Below are 19,116 nucleotides of genomic sequence, written 5' to 3' on the forward strand. Positions count from 1 at the left end.
TGTGTTACTGACTTCTAACAGCAATGACATGTTTGGAGTTGTGTGACTGTGATGCCAGTTACCACTGGTGTGAACTAGCTGTTGTAAGTAAAACTAAATAGTTCCTGAGTAAACAGTGGTTTTATTGAATGAGGCACAGTTTTTCTGTGTATTGTGCAAGAGTTTCATGGTATTGCTTTCTACACTAGCTGACCATTTAAATCTGTATTTCCAGAAGTGTGGGTTGTGGGTTGGTGCTGGATCTGAAGCAAAATTTCTGTTAAAGGTTGCAGGGTTTATTCCTGGCTGCTGCTAGTTTCGATTTCATAAGGTTAGGAGAGTAAACAGACTCCAGCTAGTTCACTCCAGCTACTCTTTAGTAGGCATCATTTTTAAATAACTGCAAATAAGGAAAATATTTTAATAATTTATTTTTTTAACTTCAGTTGCTGTTTTTATTCATCTTCTCAAAGCTCAATAAAGTTTTGTGACCTACAGAAAGCTTGGCAGGAGACAGGTCCACAACTTCTCAACTGTAGCTACCTGTGATTCTGTAGAATGCAACAGTTTTATATGTATGGATTAATTACATCAGTTAAGCAATAGGGAAACAAGCAGCAGAGCTTCAAGCACAAAACTGTAAATAGAATTTAGTATAAAAAAATGAATAAAGGAGAAGTAAATAGAATTATGATATCTGAATTCATTAATTAAAAAAAAAATAGAGGTTTGATAAGCCAAGTAAACTTAAGATGTTTTGTATAAGCTCTAAAGACAGCATTAGTCAGTTAAAACAGGTCAGGCAAGGCAGGGCTGGAAGGCACCCCTACTGAGCATAGAGAAAATTTTCTTCTTTTATCTCCTTTGTTGACTTTCTTTCCTGTCATCCTTTACTCTTTCTAAGCCAAGTAAGGCTCATTCCTTCAGTATTTCCCATATAGGTTGTTTTCTAAATTTCTGTCCTGTGAAGAAATAAATGACAAATACATAACAAGTAAGTGTATATTCTAACAAAGTTTCAAGACAGTTTGTCTTGCAAGTTGCATTCTCTAGTAGACCATATTTACTGACAATCTTCTGAAGGCACAGTTTTTCACATCTATCTTTTTGTTCAGTATATGAAAACTTAGGGTGAACAGGTCGATAAATGCTTGCTGTTAGTGCTACAATAAGATGTTGTTACAATATGACCTATAATTGTATAGAATTGGTACTGTTTCAGTTTAGCCTGTGAGATCTTTTATCCTTGGCAGTCTTTTTTGAAGAACATTTAATAGGTATTCTCCCTGTTATCTTCTCCAAGTTCAATGAAATTTTATGTTCCTAAAGTAACTTTTGACTGCTGCCTTCTCTCAGGTGGTGTTTCTCTGAACCCAGAGGTTTTTGGCATCTTTACAATGGCTTGTAATATAAAATCCTGTCAAATTTCAAGTGATTCAAGCTTTTTTCCCTGCTCTAGAGATAGCACTAGTCATGTTTGTGTCTGTGTTTTGAGGCTATGATCCACAGGAGTTTTCATGTTGGTACTCATTGCTTGCGGTTTTAAACACTTATTTAGCAACTAACTTCTAACTACTTGAATGGGACTTTTCTCTTATTCTAATTTTAATTACAGCTATGACATGTAGATCTTTTTTTGAGCCAATGTTTGATCAGAAGAATGTAGGTAGATAATGCCAGCTTATTACCTTCACTCTTCTGCTGATTTCAGTAGCTTTTTCTGAATAAAGTGTACAAATCCTTTCTGTCAAACATAAGCCCACGTTCTTTGAAAAAAAGACCTTTTGGGGGGAGTAGAATTTTCTTAATAGATAATTTGCTTGTGGAAAACCTCCAAGAAGACTAAGGAATGAGGAGCAGGACTTTCTGGGATGACAGCTTGCCTTAATTTCTCGCACTCCTTTGGATGCTATCTATGTTGCAAGAGACTGATGCTCTTTTGACAGAGCGGGATTGTTTTTGAGAACAACTTCTTTTGCGCTTACCACTAAGCTCCTTTATCTAGGCCAGAGTTTTTACTTGATAGGACTATTATTATTATGAATAAAACCAATAATTTCTAAGAATTCCTCAATGTTAAAACCCTCATCTGTGCTGAATTTGGCCATAGTGACACAAAAATGGCAGACTACATAGAAAATTTAAGATATTCTAATGTTGTTTGCTGAGAAAAAAGCACAGAAAAGTAAATGAAGGCAATGATTTAATCTTACGCTTGTTTTACAGCAAGACCACTGGTACAAACCCTGCCTTTAAGGACTACAGTTAACAATGGAACTGTATTACCAAAGAAACCAAGTGGCTCTTTACCTTCTCCATCAGGAACCAGAAAGGAGACTGTATCACCAGCAGCAAAAAGGTAAGCATCTATGAGAAACCTTATAACCATGGAATTGAAAACATGGTGGTGTTCCTGGTTTAACCTTCTGGATATGTAGTTTTTCTTACTTGCAAAGCAGGAGTCTAAATATTTAGTTCGGAAAGAAAAGGAGCTGGATTTCATTCTAAGAGGCTTTAAATTTATTCATTCTAATTACAATTAAGGTTATTTCCATGAGTATTAAAAGAATGCATAATGCTTGGTCTTACTGGTTTGTGTTCATTTCTTGCTTTTCAGAATTTAGCATAGTGAAAATAAAGCATTTCTCCTGTGCTGTTGCCCAACATGATGTGAAAAGTGGTGCAAGAATTCTTTGAGCAGCTAGCAGCAAATATATAGTCTGCAGAGAAACAGTGTTATCATTGCAAATCAGTATGCTATCTTTGGTGGTTTTCTCTCACTAACAAAATTATCATATAAACTGCATGCACAGGGTTAGCAGCATCTCAGGGAGGAGGAAAATTTGATGCCTAGCACATATTTATGCAAATGAAAACATCCATCTTTAGATATCTTACCATTAGCATGTATTAAGCCCTTTTAAAAATTACTGCTCTGTCCCAATTTGCTTTGTGTATAGCTGTTTTTTAAATAGCCTAAATGTTTTATACATCTGGGTTACAAGGAACAGAATGGATTGGGTGAAGCAAGTTCAAGTTATATGTGGCAGTTATTGTGGTGTGAATCTGCTGTGTGGTATGTGTAAAAGATAATAGTGTGGGGTTTGGGTTGGGGAGTGTTTTTGTACATTTTTTTGTGTGTCTTCTCATCTTTTTGTAGTGATGATGCTATCGGCTCTGAGGGAGGGTAAGTTGTAGAGATGAGGGCATTATCTGCTAAGATCTGAGGTCTCTCTCATAAAGGGAATTTTTCCTCAAAGGAGAGATGGCGGCTAAGGATATGCCAATTTTTTTTTTACTGTATTGAAGGGGACGGATTTTTGAGAAACTCTAGGTTCTGTTATTGTAGAGTAGAGAGAAGTTACACTGTGCACTGTTAAAATTGGAAAATACCATGTTTGTTTATGTCACAAAAATGGACTTCTGTGAGCTCTTATGAGCTGGAGCTCACTGCAGGTGTAGGCTTTGGTAGGCTGGTCTGAATCAGCCCTTAATAGAAGAGAAGGAAAGCAAATACTATCCAAACTGTTCCATTATTAGATTTGTGTTATCAGAAGTTTGAAAATTTGTGAAAGAACTTTCCTTTTAGAAAAGGAAATGTATTAGTGTTTAAAAAGGAAGACTATTTAGTACATGCTAAATTTTAAAACACATTTGTTCTTCACATATTATTTTTTCTTAATAGCTGTCATAATTTCATTCTTCCTAATTAAGTTTCAACTAGTAGTTATAAAACAAATGAGAGCACAGGCATTGGGAGACTTCACCTGTGTACAGAGGGTGTGATTCCCAAGTCTCTGTGCTCTAAGGTTCAGCATAGGACTCTCTGCTCCAGAGCAGGGTGGATGAAGTGCAGGTCATGCTTCCTCTATTCTTGGAGGCCTTTATGTAGTTCAGATACTCCATCTGGTATTGCCTGCAGCCAGTAGGGATTATCCTGGCTTAGGATCCCTGTAGCTAAGTGGCACCCTGTATCCCTTCCACCTGACCCACGTGCAGCCTGGATACCCAGAATGCCAGTGGGAAAGTCCTTAGAGAGCATCATCAGGGAGTATTTTTAGACTGTCTTGTTTCCTGTGTGAGAAATTCTTCCACAGGGCAAGTATTTCGTGCCCTTTTGTTATGCTTTGTCCCTTCTCATTGCTGAAGAAGCTAGGCTTAAGGTGCTTTAAATATGCAGCATGAAAATGTGTATTCAGTTTTGGAAAAGAAAAAAAAAAATATGGACAGTTTATCCATGGGTAAATAGGTGGGCACTTATTAAGACTGCTTCGGAGGGTGGGATTGCTTCATGTCCTGGAAAAAGCAGTTGTAAATTCAGGTGCTGTAGAATTTTTGTTCCCTTCAAATGCTCTAAAATTCTGTATTGGTGTCTCAAATGTGAAAATCTTCTTTATTGTTACCATTATTAAACTGTATTAAAGCATATTTCTATGCCTTGCCTATAAATGTACTTCAAGAGGAATTAAGTGGAATGGTAAGAACCTCATCGATTAATTACTGTACAAAACTTTTTTTTAGCTAAATTTTTTTGTAATCATTTAATAGTAAACCTTGAAATAACTGGTTGGATTTCAGGGTTTTTTAATAAATGGTGTTCCACATATTCAGTATTCAAAGATGATACATTAAGTGCTCCAAATATCTTTCTTTTATGCAGTCAAGTAGACTAATTCATTATGCATCCTTAAGGTGAATTCAATCACACTTTGTATTTGTAGTGGACCCTTTTACCTTTGGGAACTGCATGTGTTTATGCATAAAATAGTAATGGAAATACATCAGCAAAATCAAATAGCTTCCTTTTTCGAGGGGCAGGACTTGTTTATTTGTTTTAGAAGCTTCTCTCAGCATTGCACAGTTTACAGATGGTGGGAAATCTTGAGGGTGTTTTTTAGTTCTGATTTCTGCTAAGCAGTGCTCTTTTCTTATGAATTTCTTTGAGAACTGCAGCTCATTTGTAGTGTAGGTATTCTTTAGTCCAAAATATGGTCAGTGACACAGCAGCTGTAAATAGTATTAAGTGTTTATAGATGTTTTTAAACTTAATTTTTATGTGAAGGCTTTTAATAGTTTTTTCTATGCAACACAAGTGCACAATTGGAAAGGTAGGGTTTGAAAAATGAAAGTTAAAAACAACAGTAGAATGGGAAAAATATTTTTTGCTGAGTTGTCTTCTAAATTTTTGATCTGCTGTTGAAACTGACAAATATCTGCTAGGATTGCAATAGTAAAAAAGAGTATCTTTCATTCTTTTTTAAGTGTGGCCATATACCCAAGAGAAAGTGTGGGTTAACAGAGTCCTTCCCAAATGTTTTACTGCCTTATGAAATAAGGGCTTACAATCAAATATTTTCTGATTCTTCTCTTCTCCTATACTTAGCACTGTTTAGGTTAAGATTGTATGATGTCAAATTGAAGTGACATCAGGCTGTCCCTTGAAACAGTTTGTTGTGCATTATTTATGTAAATACATGCAAATAGTCTGCATGGGGGCTAAGTGTGCATCCATACATTCTCCTGCTTAGAGATAGATGTATTTACTGGTATGTCTGCAGACACAATCTCATTTCATACAATAGCTGTATTAAATGTGTTGGTTAACTCATTTGAACCCACAGGTTGGTATATGGCTTATCTGCCTTGCTGGATTACCAAGGAGATGTGGTTCAGAGTTCACTACATTTTCTGATTTCCCATTTAATATTTGAAATGGAAATGACTTCTTCTGGCGGGAATATAAAATTGGAGGTAATAAAAAAGGCTTGAGGCTGAAAGGGTGGAACTAGCAGGCTTTTATTTGAGTTCTGCCATATATTCTGTCTGTGACCTTATGCAAATAATTTAACCTCTATGCATATTACTTTTCCATATGTAAAATATGTATCTCTGGATATCAGTAGATTCTTATAGGGCCTAATGTGATAATTAGATCCAGATCTTGCAAAGCATTGAGTAACCTCAACCGACTCTGACTTCAATTAGAATTGAGGGCACCAAACCCCACTTCAGCATTCAGATCTCATATAGTCAATGCCCAATTATCCAAGTTAAGGAGGGACTGAAAAGACTTGAATAGAGCAAAAGCACAAATCCAAAACATGGATCAACTGGATTATAAATGTATATGGTGGTAATACAGTGCAAGATAGAAGGCCTGGTGATGCTGGTGGTACTGGGACCAAAAATTGTGGTCAAGAACCAAGAGGAGCTGCTGCACTCAGCCTCTGGGGGCCATGTGAACACAGCTGGGAGGTTCTGTGTGCCAGCCAGCTTACAGAGGGCTGGAGTGATTCTGAGATGGGCTGAACAATCACCTGACAGAGAGAGACAATCAAGAATTGCCTGGCTTTGTAAAGTGTTTGCATGTCATCTTCACAAGAAACATTTGATCAGAAAATTTGATTTTTATTTTAATATATTTACTAATTCTATGATGTAGAAGTGTATGAGCTATTTTGAGTAACAGTTTTTTGAATGCTTCCATAGTTTTATTCTGAACTTTGTGCTTAGAGTAATTGTTTGAAATTTTCATTCCAAATAAGCTAAATCTAGTGTATCATGAGTAGAACTTTCCCTTCCCCCTGCACTCTTTCTTTGGCATGTAATGTGGCTTGAGATTTGCTGCTTAACACTAAATTTGTCTTTGGAATTTAGCCAGTATGTAGAAGTGGTGTTTTGTGTTCCCTATTAAAATCTAAGGGTTTGTGACTCATCTAGGATAGCTTTGTTTCCAAGAGTTGAGGGGGGAAAACGGGAAAAAAAAAGTCAGGGAGGAGAATGCAGACAGTACCTTTCCCAGTAGGGATGCTGGTGCAGGCTGCAGGCTTGCACATACTTTGCCTTTCAAAAGGAGACAATCAGTCATTCTTTCTCCCCCAGCAGATTGCAAAGTATTAACAATGGTGCAAAACTCTGACAATGGAGATCAAAAGGAAGAAGCACGGACAAAGAAAACATAAAGAGCTTTGTTTGCAGGGAGAATGAAATACTTTAATATGATAAATTCCTGTTCTTCTAAACTCTAAACACATGGCCCCTAGGAAATTGTTCAGTCGCCTGGAATTAATGTTGTGCATTCTGTTGGGGGGCAGTGATGGTTTGTAACTGGCGCGCACACAAACTGAATCAAACCTTCAATTAAATGCTCAATGTAACACTTGTCTCTCAAAGAAAATGGTTTAAAATATTTAGAATATAAATTAAAAAAGAAATCCCTCTCCACTGAACTTCGGGTGGCAAAACTATTACGCCACTTCACAATATCTCTAACAATTAAAGTTATTAGTGCATTTTGCTCAGAGGCGTAATGGAATTAAAGTCATGTGTTATTCCTGAATTCATTCTAATTGATTTAAATCAGGGTCAGAATGAGTGCTAGACAAAATATTAATGCCATCAGTTTCTGTCTTAAGAGCATTGTGCGCTGTATTTTACTTTCTTTTATTAAAAAGCTTTTATATTTTCCCAAATAATTTTAGTAATAAAGTGTATATATCTTTTTAATTTTGGCCAGATTTGTTCACCAAAATTCAGTAATGCAACTACCTGAAACATTCATGCTATGCAGTGGTATATGTATGTATATATGAGGATTTATTTTCTTTTCTATGTTGTTGCTTTTTTAATAGTCTTTGTCTTTTAGCTGGATCATCTGTCATGTTCCTTCAGATAACCTCTTTGATTTTTTTTTCTATTTTTTTTTTTTTAATTTTAATTTTGGATCGCTTTACAAATGGTCAGTCTGTCGGGGCACTGCTGAGATTTTGTCATTCAAAGATACATTGGTGTTCTTAAATGTATGGTTTGAAATGATCAAACATCTAACTGAGTCAATAAGCACTTTGTTGTTTACTCTTGCACGTGACTTCATATCTTGAAAGCATGCAATTTTGTCTTTTAATGTAAGTCTTGTAAATGTCTTGTTTCCACATTTTATTGTTGCATTCACTTTTTATTCTGCTTTGTTTACGCACCTCTCAATCTGGATTAAGCAGGTCTGTGAACCTTCTCAATGCATGCAAACTGAAAAAGCCTGCTCTAAGGTGAGGGATCCTTAATAGCTTTGTAGTGTTGAAGTTCAGTTGTTTTTCCTTTCCATTTCAATTCAACACCTAGAAAGTGGCTATTTTAGTAAAAACATTGACATGCTAGAACTGTAACTATTGTTGCCATTTTTAACATTTCCAGAAGTACATGTCTAAAACTTTCTCATCATTGATAAATGCATCACACAACCTAGATAATAATAATGTCAGTGATGATATCTGCATTATTTCATACTAATATAATTTTTATTATAGGGGTGCTAGACCACATTGCTGCCTTAAATAATTTAAAAATTGTGTAACTAAATGTTATGTTCCTAAATAATTGCAAATGCTCTCCTTTCGTATCACTAATGTGGAAGTCAAATTCTGGAATCCAGTTATACTCTTACAAACCTGTAAGGTAAATGAATATTTTATGTCATTTTAAATTCCTCCTCAGATGACAGTGTATCTACTGTAGGCATGGGTATAATCACTGGTGTTTAACAGTCTAGCTAACAAAATGTGTATAATGCCAAAACTGAGTTAATATAATGTAGTTATAGTCCTTTTTTCCAACCACCAACTAGTATTTCTCACTGGGCTTTTGTTGTGTTGTTGAAAGTTTGAAATAAGATTTGTCAGAAGATAGCATTACTAATTAGTTTAAGCTGTGATGGACCAAAATCATAAGGGTTTAAAAGAACTTTACACCTGTGGCTAAAGTAGTTTTTATACTGATATGAGGCTTCTTTATTCAGAAAGAAGATAGAATTAAACCTTTAAATTTTAGTCCCACCCTTTCATTTCTTATCCCCTATATAATCTTTTGAATGTTGACAGCTATAAAAATAAAACCCCAAGCAGCATTAAAATTAGTTTCAAATTTTTTCTGTAACTGGATTTTTTCCAAGATTAGTATACTTTGATAATGACCTTAATTAATTTTGGTGTAGGCTGATGTTGACGCGTATTTTCTGCATTAAGGGTAAGAGGCATGAACATCAGCCTACACTGAAATTTTCTTAAAGAGGAAAGGGTGCCAAAATAAAGATTTGATCCTGACAAATCACACAGGATTTTTCTGTAATTAATGCATATAATAGTGGAAGACACATGCTAATAAAGCTATTTAATGTGAAATAAACATTTTCAGTGTCAAGGTTTTATTTTTTAACTGGAGTAGTATTAAATTGGATGATGTTATGAGATGTGGGGAGAATAGTTAAATATTAACCGTATATTCTTTAATTTACTAGAGAATGTTTTTTTCATGCATTTGACATTGAGATGACTTGGATAATGTTAGTCTAGTGTAGGAAGTAGACTTCTGAAATTGAGACAGAACTAAATTCTTGTTGCTGCCTTTTCTCTTCCCCTATAAATGTATTTTGTTCTGTCTTTGTGTAATTTTGCATTCTGCTTGCTCTCTTACACTGCTTCCTCCACAGAAACACTATTTTTTTAATTTCAGCTTAATCATTTGAAGCTTCTTTTTATTACAAGAATGCAGCACTGAACATCTGTCCTACCATCGCATGTACCAGAAGGTTTTTTTGTCAAGCTGCCTTAACATGCATCGCCTCTGCAGATCCGCCCCTGGATGGGCGCTGCCTTCTTTTCAGAAGGGCAATTGCTTTGCAGAAAGACTCTGGTTCAGGTGTTCCCATCGTTTCTGTAACTGAGTCTCAGTTGAGGTGCTGAAACATTCTCCTCCATGCTGGTAAAAAGACATGGGGGAGCAGAAATAAGTTTGGGGTTTTTTTAAAGCAGGTGGTATGCAGTTGCTAAGCTAAGTATTTTTTGACCAGACAGGAAAGTCTTATCTTGGTTCTTCTAGTTATGGAGAGCCAACTTACACCACACATAAAGTGAGACAGAGCCAGAGGAGCTGACTGAAATGGCAGGGTAGGATAGCTATTAGAGACTGGTGGGGAGGTTTGGAGTAGTCCTCAAGAATGCATGAGATGAGTATTCTGGTAAGCAGAGCATCTCTGGGGCTGTATGGAAGCCAAGGGGGACGTGGCTGGGGATGGTAAAAGGTCTGACTAGGATGAGACTGGTCTTGAAGGAGCAAGTACTGAGGTTTTCACAGTGGGATGGAGCTAGTGGTTGGGATTTGGGTAGAGAGATGTGAGCTTGAAAGCTATCATTGGTGTCCCTAGTTTCTGGGGTGAGAGAGCTGTTGAAGATGGTTGTTTAGTATGGGGATTTTATGGCTTAAAGGGGATATTTTCATTGTGCTTTCTGCAGGGGAGAAAACAGTACAGGACTGAAATGGGGGGAAATGAGACCCTGTCATTGAGTTCTGTCATTCAGCTGCTGCCATGGGGGTGATTCCTGCCTCAGTCTGGGTACTGCTGCCTGAGCCTCTCTGCTGAAAAGGGCCTGCAGCAACATGTAAAACATTGTCTGCTTTGGGGCCTTGCCCTTAGCTGCTCCCTGTCTTGCTAGGAAGCACTGCTTTAGGGAGAAGTGCTTTGGTCAATAATTTCTCTCCTATAAGGTGTAAGTTCTGACTGAGCTTCTCTTAATTTGCTAAGTAATACTGCTTGTGTTTTGGCTCACGTTTTCTGCATCAGAGAGAGCTGGATGACTAAGAGGTGCCATAAAGACACACAGGAGCTCCCTTTATAGCTATCTTGGCAGGAAGGATGGTTTAAGAGTGAGAGGGTAGGGTGAGCTTTAAGCCTTTGAGAAACCTCCTGTCAGGACATGTGGGGAATCTAATCTATTCATATATGTAACTAGGAAGCATACATTTTTGTCAACAATAAAAAAAAAACGCAGGCTAGCTCATCATTAATTGCAGTTTGGAGTATGTTAAAACTAACTTTGAACCCCAGAGTAACTGATATTGGATGAAGACCCAAAGTTAGCATGCTTGTATTCAAATTTTGACATACTTTTGGCATTCTCTGTAGTCTAGCTGGAAATGTCAGGCAATATGATTTCTCTTTAAATCTTTCACTTCTTCGTAAGAGAATCCAAAAGTTCAGAAGTATGGAGTGGTAGTCAGAGATTTGAAACATGACCCAGAAAAATGATTGCAACTACTCTATGAAACTGATTTAGCTCATCTTCTATTTTATGATTAAGGAAAAATCAGTATTTTTGTCTCTGTTGCACCAGGTACTCAGCAAAACTCTTACGTAAGGTCTTTAAGAAACCAAGTTCAGATTTTTAAAAAATTGTAGTTATTTTTTTAGGGTCAGTGTTCTACTTGATACATTTCTCAAAAATATTTATTGTAGAATATATACTTTTTTAAGTGCCACTGTGAAACTTGCTCCTTGTTTTATTAGCACCATTAAGAGAACCAGTTCAGCTGAGCGTGTGTCCCCAGGAGGTCGGAGGGAAAGCTATGGAGATTCCAAAGGGAGTCGCAACCGCACTGGTTCCACCAGCAGTTCATCTAGTGGTAAAAAGAACAGTGAAAGGTAATGTTATCTAAGTATCTATCCCCTTTCTCTGCCTCCTGCTCTAATAATGAAATTAGTTTCTTTAGTGAACTTAGTTTCTCTTGCTTAAAATATTGGAAGCTTTCTTTTTTTGCAAAGCTCCAATTCTTGGACTGAAGTATTTATTAAAACACTTGAAATAAAACAGGTTTTCATATTTAGATTAAATTTCTTTGCCTTATTTCCTCACTCTAAACAGTGTGAGAACTTAGTTTTCAGGAAAGTTCATAATTATTAAACATGCCTTTTCTAATATCTTAGTGCTTTCCCTTGGTCTTTATATTCCTGACAAGTACTTCTTTGAGTTTCTGGTTGTGGCACATTGACCCCAGCTGGCATCTAAGTATCACACAGCCATTCACTTCTTGTCCTCCAGTGGGATGAGGAGAAGAAAATAGGAAGAACAAAACTTAGAAAACTCATAAATCAAGATAAAGGTAGTTTAAGAAGTGAAGGAAAGAGGAAAAAAAACCAAAACAATTGCTGAGAAGCATTCAGTCACCACATCCCGCATGTAGACTGATATCCAGCCAGTCTCTGAACTGTGAATGCCTTGGTCTGAGAGCCAGATTAAAGATAAATGAAGGGAGAGGCCTACATGCAAGTGCTGTTCAACGAAGCAGAATGAAGTGATGCCTATCTCAGTGTATCTCTGATCATGCTTCTCTGTATTGCTGACAGTATGGAGAAAAGAGGATACTTTGTCCAAGGGTTTCAGACTTAGGATAGCCTTGAACAAAAAGCTGTTTCATTGAGGTTCATTGGTATTGTCAGCATAGGTCAAGCAGTTCTTTCCTGTATTTTCTAGTCAGAATTTAGTTTTGGCCATTTCACTTGACTTGTTCTATTGCAGTTTCCTTTGCCAGAGATGGTGTTGATAGTACTGTTTCACTGTCTCACAGATGATGTGACCATAAAAGCACATTGTTAATGAAGCTCAGCTAATAACTTAATTTTACCTGCTTTGTGTGGACATCAATGCCATTAACACGAATCACTGTCAATGGTGTGGCATGTGGCACAAAATGTTCCTTCCTTTTTATGCCTTCAGCATATTTGCTTGAGTGAGGAGTGACTGAGCTGGTTTTGTACTATTTTACAGCCCAAATGTGGGTGATTACATTATTAATAGCTTGGTTTCTGGTTTATGTTTTCAGCTACGAAGGAAGACAGCAAGTGTGCAAACTATGGAACTTAGAATGTTATGGCTTGGGATAAAAGGGCAGACTAGTAAGGACAGCAGCAAACAGCTTTGGGGCTGTTTGCCACAAGCTGCCTGAACAGGAGGAAGTGCATGGGGTCTTTTACAGGCAGCTGGAAGCAGCCTCAAAGTCACAGGCCCTGGTTCTTGTGGAAGCCTTTAACTACCTGGATATCTGCTGGAGAAGCAGCACAGTAAAGCACAAACAGTCCAGGAGGTTCCTGAAAAGCATTGATGACAACTTCATGTCGCAGGTAGTGGAAGATCCCACAAGGAATAGTGTGCTGCTTGACCTTGTGATAACAAGCAGGGAAGGTCTTGTTGGAGATGTAAAGGCTGGAGGCAGCTTTGGCTGTCATGACCATGAGGTGGAGTTCAGTACCAGGAGGGAATGAAGCAGGTCAGCAAGTAAGGTTTTAACCATGGACTTCAAAAGAGTTAACTTTAGCCTGCTCAGGGATCTTGGAAGAATCCTGTGGTAACAGGATCCTTGATATTCAAGGATCACTTCCTTCAGGCTCAAGAAAAAAGCATCTGGATGAGCAAGAAATCAGAAAAAGTGGGCAAGAGACTTGCATGCATGGATAAAGGAGAAGGTGTTCTGGTGGACAGCAAGCTGTCCATGGGCCAGCAGTGTGCCCTTGTGGCCAGGAAGGCCAGTGGAATCTTAGGGTGCATTAGGAAGAGTATTGCCAGCAGGTTGAAGGAGGTGATCCTATACAAAATCATAGAATTGTCAAGGTTGGAAGAGACCTTTTAGGTTATCAAGGCCAGCCATCCAATTCTTCCCCTCTACTCAGCTCTGGTGAAGCACATCTGGAGTGCTGTGTCCTGTTCTGGGCTCTTCAGTACAATAGGGGCATGGAGCTCCTGGAGTGAATCCAGCAGAGGGCTACAAAGTTGATCAAGAAACTGGAGCATGTCTTTTAAAAGGAAAAGCTGATGGAGCTGGGACTGTTCAGCTGGGCTTGTTCAGCCTCAGGAAGATACAACCGAGAGGGAACCTCATCAATATCTATAAGTATCTGAGCAGAGGGTGGCAAGAAGATGGGGCCAGGCTCTTCTTGGTGGGGCCAAGCAATAACCAGAGGCAACGGGCAGAAAATGATGTACAGGAATAGGAGGAAAAAATTTTTTAACTGTGTGGGTGACTGACCACCGGACCAGATTGTCCAGAGAAATTGTGGAGTCTCCCTCAATGGAGATATCTGAGAACTGTCTGGACACAATTCTGTGCCATGTGCTCTCATATAACCTTGCTTGAGTAGGAGGGGGGTTGGACCTGATGAACAACTGTGATCCCTTCCAACCTGACCTGTTCTGTGACTCAGTGAAAGGCTTAGTAGATTAAAGGAATAATTTAAATGCTATCAGAGAAAATGTTATAAAATTGTAACCAAGGAAGATGTAATATTTACACAAATTAAAATCTTGTTTGCATTCTGCATCTGTGCATGTGAATAAAGTTTTGATAAGCCAACAGAATTCCACAGGACTGGACCTTCTGGTACTTACAGAAATTTCACTGTATCTTAGCATCTGAATTTTCTTCACTTACAATTTTTGTAAGATAATTATAAACAACAGATAACTAATAGATGTGGGCTTCATTTTGTTTCTAAGATTTTTGTACTTCAAGATTTCTAAAAGACAAATATAACTGAAAAAAAATTACTGTAGCAATACATTATATCCATAAATAAATATTACTTTTGAGAGGAAAAACGATCTGTTATTAGTTCACTTAGGAGCAAAGAGTCTTTCTGCATGTGCAGATTTGAAATCTTTTCTCAGACCCTTGTAGCACAGAGAATGTATATCTACACACATCTGAATCAGCAAATCAAGCCTCAACAATCTTAGGGACAAGTGAGCCTGAAAAGTTTGAAAGGCAAAACCAAGCAAAACCCATAATGACCAGTGAAGGGACAGCTAAAAAACCAGCTCACTCTTAATTTAAGCTGCAAATTCTTTGAAGTGTTGCAACAGTGTGTAACTTCCTGCAGCTACTTTACCTTGGTGAAGTCATTAGCCTGGAGCTGCTGTTTTCTGTATTGATCTCTTGAAATGGTTGGATTTTTTTTTTTCTAAGGGTTTGCTTTTTATTTTGCACCTTCCTGCTCTATCACACATAACAAATTATATCAACAGCCATTATGTGGTGACCTCATTGATTAAAATAACCTTATCTTCTATGTACAAAACAAATGTCTTATCGATAGTTTTTGTTAAAAAAACAAGTTTCTCTACATGGATGAGTAGACTTGTTTCTGGAATATGAACAGCAATTATTTCACCTACTAATGGTGAATCTCATTGCTTTTCCACTTTGCTGTAGTAATTTACTGTAGTTTTTGAAAAAGTTTTAACAAACATGATCTTACAGTGCCCTTGCTCTGTGTATTTTATCTTATATAAAAATTGCATTAGATCAAGTGCCCAAAAGATGAATTCAGTGTGTGTTATGCAGTGGAAGATCTACATGTCAAAATCTAAGTACAATACAGTGCTTTGTAAAGTCCATTTTATGGATGTATCTCAAATCCTGCTACCTGTTTAAGGTGACAATTATCTGAAATTATATGTTAAAACTACTAAACACATAAAGTGAGAATATTAGGTTTTTCACTTAAATTGAGGAAAGCTATGACTCCTATGAACTATATAGATGTACTGTACTCTTAAAAATTGATTAGAAATTAGTTGATAAATAAAAACATTGCAACAAAATAATGGCTATCTGCAAAATGTTTTGATTTTGCACTAAGGTTGACCACAGTACTTGAGATGCATTTTTAATTTTTACATACTATTTCAACAGAAACTCAATGTTTATGTGCTTTTGCAGTTGTAAGGCCACAAAGGATTGAGCAACAGTACTGATCAGAAATCACTCACTTAGGACTTGGGGAGGAGGTCCGGCACACAAGGCATGCAATGCTTAAGTAAAGTGCAAGTATTCCCAGGAACTAATCAGGAGCATGTGTTAGATTGCCTCAGCTGGTGCTCGTGTTGTTGGTACCACTGTGAAAACAATCATTGTATGGTTAGAGACTTTTCCCCTCATTTCTGTCCCATGCAGTCTGTTCAGCATCCCAGCTTTCACCTCCTTGAAGAATGAGTGTCCTTATCCTGTGGAAGAGGCTGGCTAAAGACTTGCCTCATGCTTCTTCTCGAAACTGAGCCACCATGCAAAATACAAAGCAAGAGTTATGGGAAAGAAAATGATGGTTCTGTACACTGGGACTAAGACTGTCCCCCCAGAACTGACTGTATGTGTCAAAGAGTGAGGAAGAGTGTGTTAACCCTCTACTCACAGTCCATTTGTATCCTTGACCCCTTTGCATTCCTTCCAGCTTGACATATTCTGTGACTGTTTTTCAAAGCATATAGGGTTGTAGGCTGTTACACAAAGCCAGAATGCTATAGAAAGCTCTTTCAAGAAGCTTTAAGCATAAGGAGATGACCATAATCTCCCCTGCTACTATGAAGTGTCCCTAGTCCTGTAGCTATCAGCCAGGAGTAAGCCTTCCTGAGGGTTACTTAAGTAGGATGTGACTCAAGTTCAGGAAAAAGGGTAGCCAGAGCTCTGAGCTGTGTGTGGTAAGGGTTTGTATAATTAGAAGGTACAGATGATTTGCTTTATTACTGTCATGAATCAGCCTTTGACATTTGCTTGATTAGCTTGAATAGGTTGGCATGGTCTGTTCAGAGCTAGGGACTGTTTTGTCTCTAATATGGCAGCATTTCTGACTAGTGCTCCATCCCATGAATGTTTTTGTTTTCTAAAAATATCTTCATTCATAAGAGAAAATGTTCATCTTGGTGTTAACAATGGCAGTACATCATGCTATTTATATAAATGACATTGGCTGTGTATGCCAGCTTGAAGCATGTATTTTGATGCATGATTAACACAAAAGCTGATACTATGGAAAGTTGCTAAATTGGGAGTAGAATCAGAATTAGTTTGGTTTGAGTTTATCATTAAGTAAAGTATTACTCTCAATATAAGTGTCAAACCAAAGCAAAGGGAAAAATACAACAGAATTATTTGCTACTTCTTTCATTGTAGTGAGAGAGAATCTTTTATGGTTAGAAAAAAAACTGTGTGCAAAAGTCCAACACAGTCTTGTTTCTTTTTTTGATTTCTCCTTATCTGCCCAGTGCAGTCATGGAGAGGGTGTTGAGATGGCTCTGGGAATACTTCATACTTCAGCATTTCTCCATCAGAATGATAGGGGGTTCAACCCTTTTGGGATCACCCTAAGAAACTTATTGCAGTTATCCCATACTTCAAAAGTTTTATTGCATTAAAGAAGGAACTGGAAAGAAAAATAACTGCATGATATGACTTTGTGTCCCTTCGATTCTTGGTCAGAAACAACACCCTCAAGCTTGATTTACGGGAGCAAAGGACAAAAAACCCCAAATGACTAGCATTCCTTTACAAGGATTAACAAAGATACCTTCCTTTTGGTCAGGGTAGTATCATCCAGAGAGCTTCTCAACATGCTGTATATATTTTCCCCTTAAGTTTTCCCAAATGTTTTCTCAAGACAATAAGAAAAACCCATTTCCAGTTGTCTTGCAGGCAGCTGTACTGTGACAAAAAGAAGACATTTTAATCATAGTTATATGTGCTTTCTATGTTTTGCCAAGTACTGTCATTTACCAAGGAACAACTGGGCAGTTCCATGTTTTATGTGAAGTCTTTGAAAAAAGCAGGATTCAAACTTTGGTTTGATCCTTAAATCCAGGCTGGAAACAAAAACTGATACAGCTGCTTGTTGCCAGTTCCTGTGTTTTCCTGTAACTGGACTAACTTCACAGAAGAAGAGAATTTGATAGTTAATAGAGGAAAATCGATAATTTTGAGAATGTAATGAGAATTGAATGTAAAAGTGCCATCCAGGATGTTTACTGGTTTTAACTGTGTTTGCCTGGGGATTTACTTTGTAAATAATTTAATTGAAAAGGTATTTTTACTCATACATACGCTCAACAAAAATTATATTATTATATACTTGGTTTTGTATTATATTGATACATATACATGTGCAGACTGTATGTGCATGCTTTTAAAATAGTAATTTCTTCATTATTTTCACAGCAAACCCAAGGAACCAATGTTCAGTGCAGGTAGGAATTTTTAAAATTTTTAAGCAGATAGTAACTGTGATAACATATTTGGGTTCCCCCACTAGCCCCTTTTCTTCTGTGGATGCCTAGAAATTGGTATTGGGAATCTAATCATGATACTTACAGGCTGCTGCTGATAAATTTTAAAAATTTGATCAGTTCACTCTTGATTTTATTGATCTAATAGATTTATTTTACAGTCGGGATTCTTTGTAAGAAGACAAGGACAAAAAAGACCATGTCTTCTTGCTTGGCATATGTCTTCTCTTTCAAAGCAGTATTAAGGTTTTGGTAATTAAAGCAATGCCAAATTCCAGCTATGGTGCTGTCATGTTAACCATAAAATGGTGCCCTCTAAAGATTGCCACATCTGTCCCAAAGCCTTGTAATGTAATTTACCAAATTACAAATAAAAACGTGTTTTGTTACTACAGTTTTGGTAATCCATCTTTAATTTGAAAAGCACTTCAATTTTTTCCAACTTAGATATTATTCCTGCTTGTAAGATTTTGAATGTGAAGTAGTAGGTATAAGTGAAAGCAGCGTTTGTCCTTGTCATTAGACAGTTAAAATTTTGAAGGGTCTGAATAAAAATATGAAGCTGAGAAGTGTATATAACAGTTATTTTTGCTCTGAAAAGTCAACAACAACTAAAATAAAGATTTTTTTTAACAAAATAGGGAAGGGGAAAATGCTCTTCATTTATCAGGTGTACTGTATTATTTTTATGCATAGTTCTATGACAGTAATCATACATTAAGCTGAAAAAGTTGGACATCTTTTGTTTACTGCATGGATTGATCAGCATCCAACAAAGCTCTTAAGCCATATTTCAAGGTTTAATGTAACTGATTTTGTACATGAAGTTAAATAAGCATTTAAGTCTCTTGTGACAATAGAATTATGGTTCATGTCCCTTCCATGAAAACTGATGGTTTAGAAAAAGAAAACTTCTGGTTTGAACAGAATATGCTTTCCTTGCCTAATTTATCTCCTTCCCTTATACCATGTAAGCAAAGGTGTTTGTAGTATTTTTTCTTCTGCCACTTTTCCCATAGATAAAGGTTAGTAATTAAATAGGTGTGACGCTACATTGATGTCCTCACCTAGACAAAATTCCTACTGAAATGAATGTTTTTTTCTAAGAAGGTTTTACTTGGTATTTTACTTAAGTATATGGTTACATAACGGAGTTTAAGCCAGTGTTTTAATGGTAGAACCAGAGGCCCATAACTGAGGAAGGAGGTTTAGAAGGTAATTACCCAGTGTATGGCTCAGAGTTTTGTCAAGCCCCAGGTTAGCC

At 37.1% G+C, this 19,116-nt stretch overlaps 1 protein-coding gene across 7 annotated transcripts in view; it reads left to right on the forward strand.

Annotated features, from left to right (window-relative positions):
- The window catches only part of EML1 (EMAP like 1), a 122,605-nt gene that overhangs the window by 73,526 nt on the left and 29,963 nt on the right, over positions 1-19,116 (forward strand). For 3 of the 7 annotated variants that reach the window (XM_066188792.1, XM_066188787.1, XM_066188788.1), the window contains exons 3-5: positions 2,206-2,338; positions 11,315-11,449; positions 17,785-17,813. In XM_066188792.1, coding sequence (XP_066044889.1) covers positions 2,206-2,338; positions 11,315-11,449; positions 17,785-17,813 — 297 coding nt within the window. Of the gene's footprint in view, positions 1-2,205; positions 2,339-7,919; positions 8,025-11,314; positions 11,450-17,784; positions 17,814-19,116 lie in introns of those variants that run through there. The other 4 variants (XM_066188789.1, XM_066188790.1, XM_066188793.1 and 1 more) reach the window with 3 other exon arrangements.

This window comes from Chamaea fasciata, unplaced genomic scaffold, assembly GCF_029207755.1.
Source record: "Chamaea fasciata isolate MVZ Bird 193981 ecotype frontalis unplaced genomic scaffold, bChaFas1.0.hap1 SCAF_7, whole genome shotgun sequence".
Taxonomy (NCBI): Eukaryota; Metazoa; Chordata; class Aves; order Passeriformes; family Sylviidae; genus Chamaea; species Chamaea fasciata.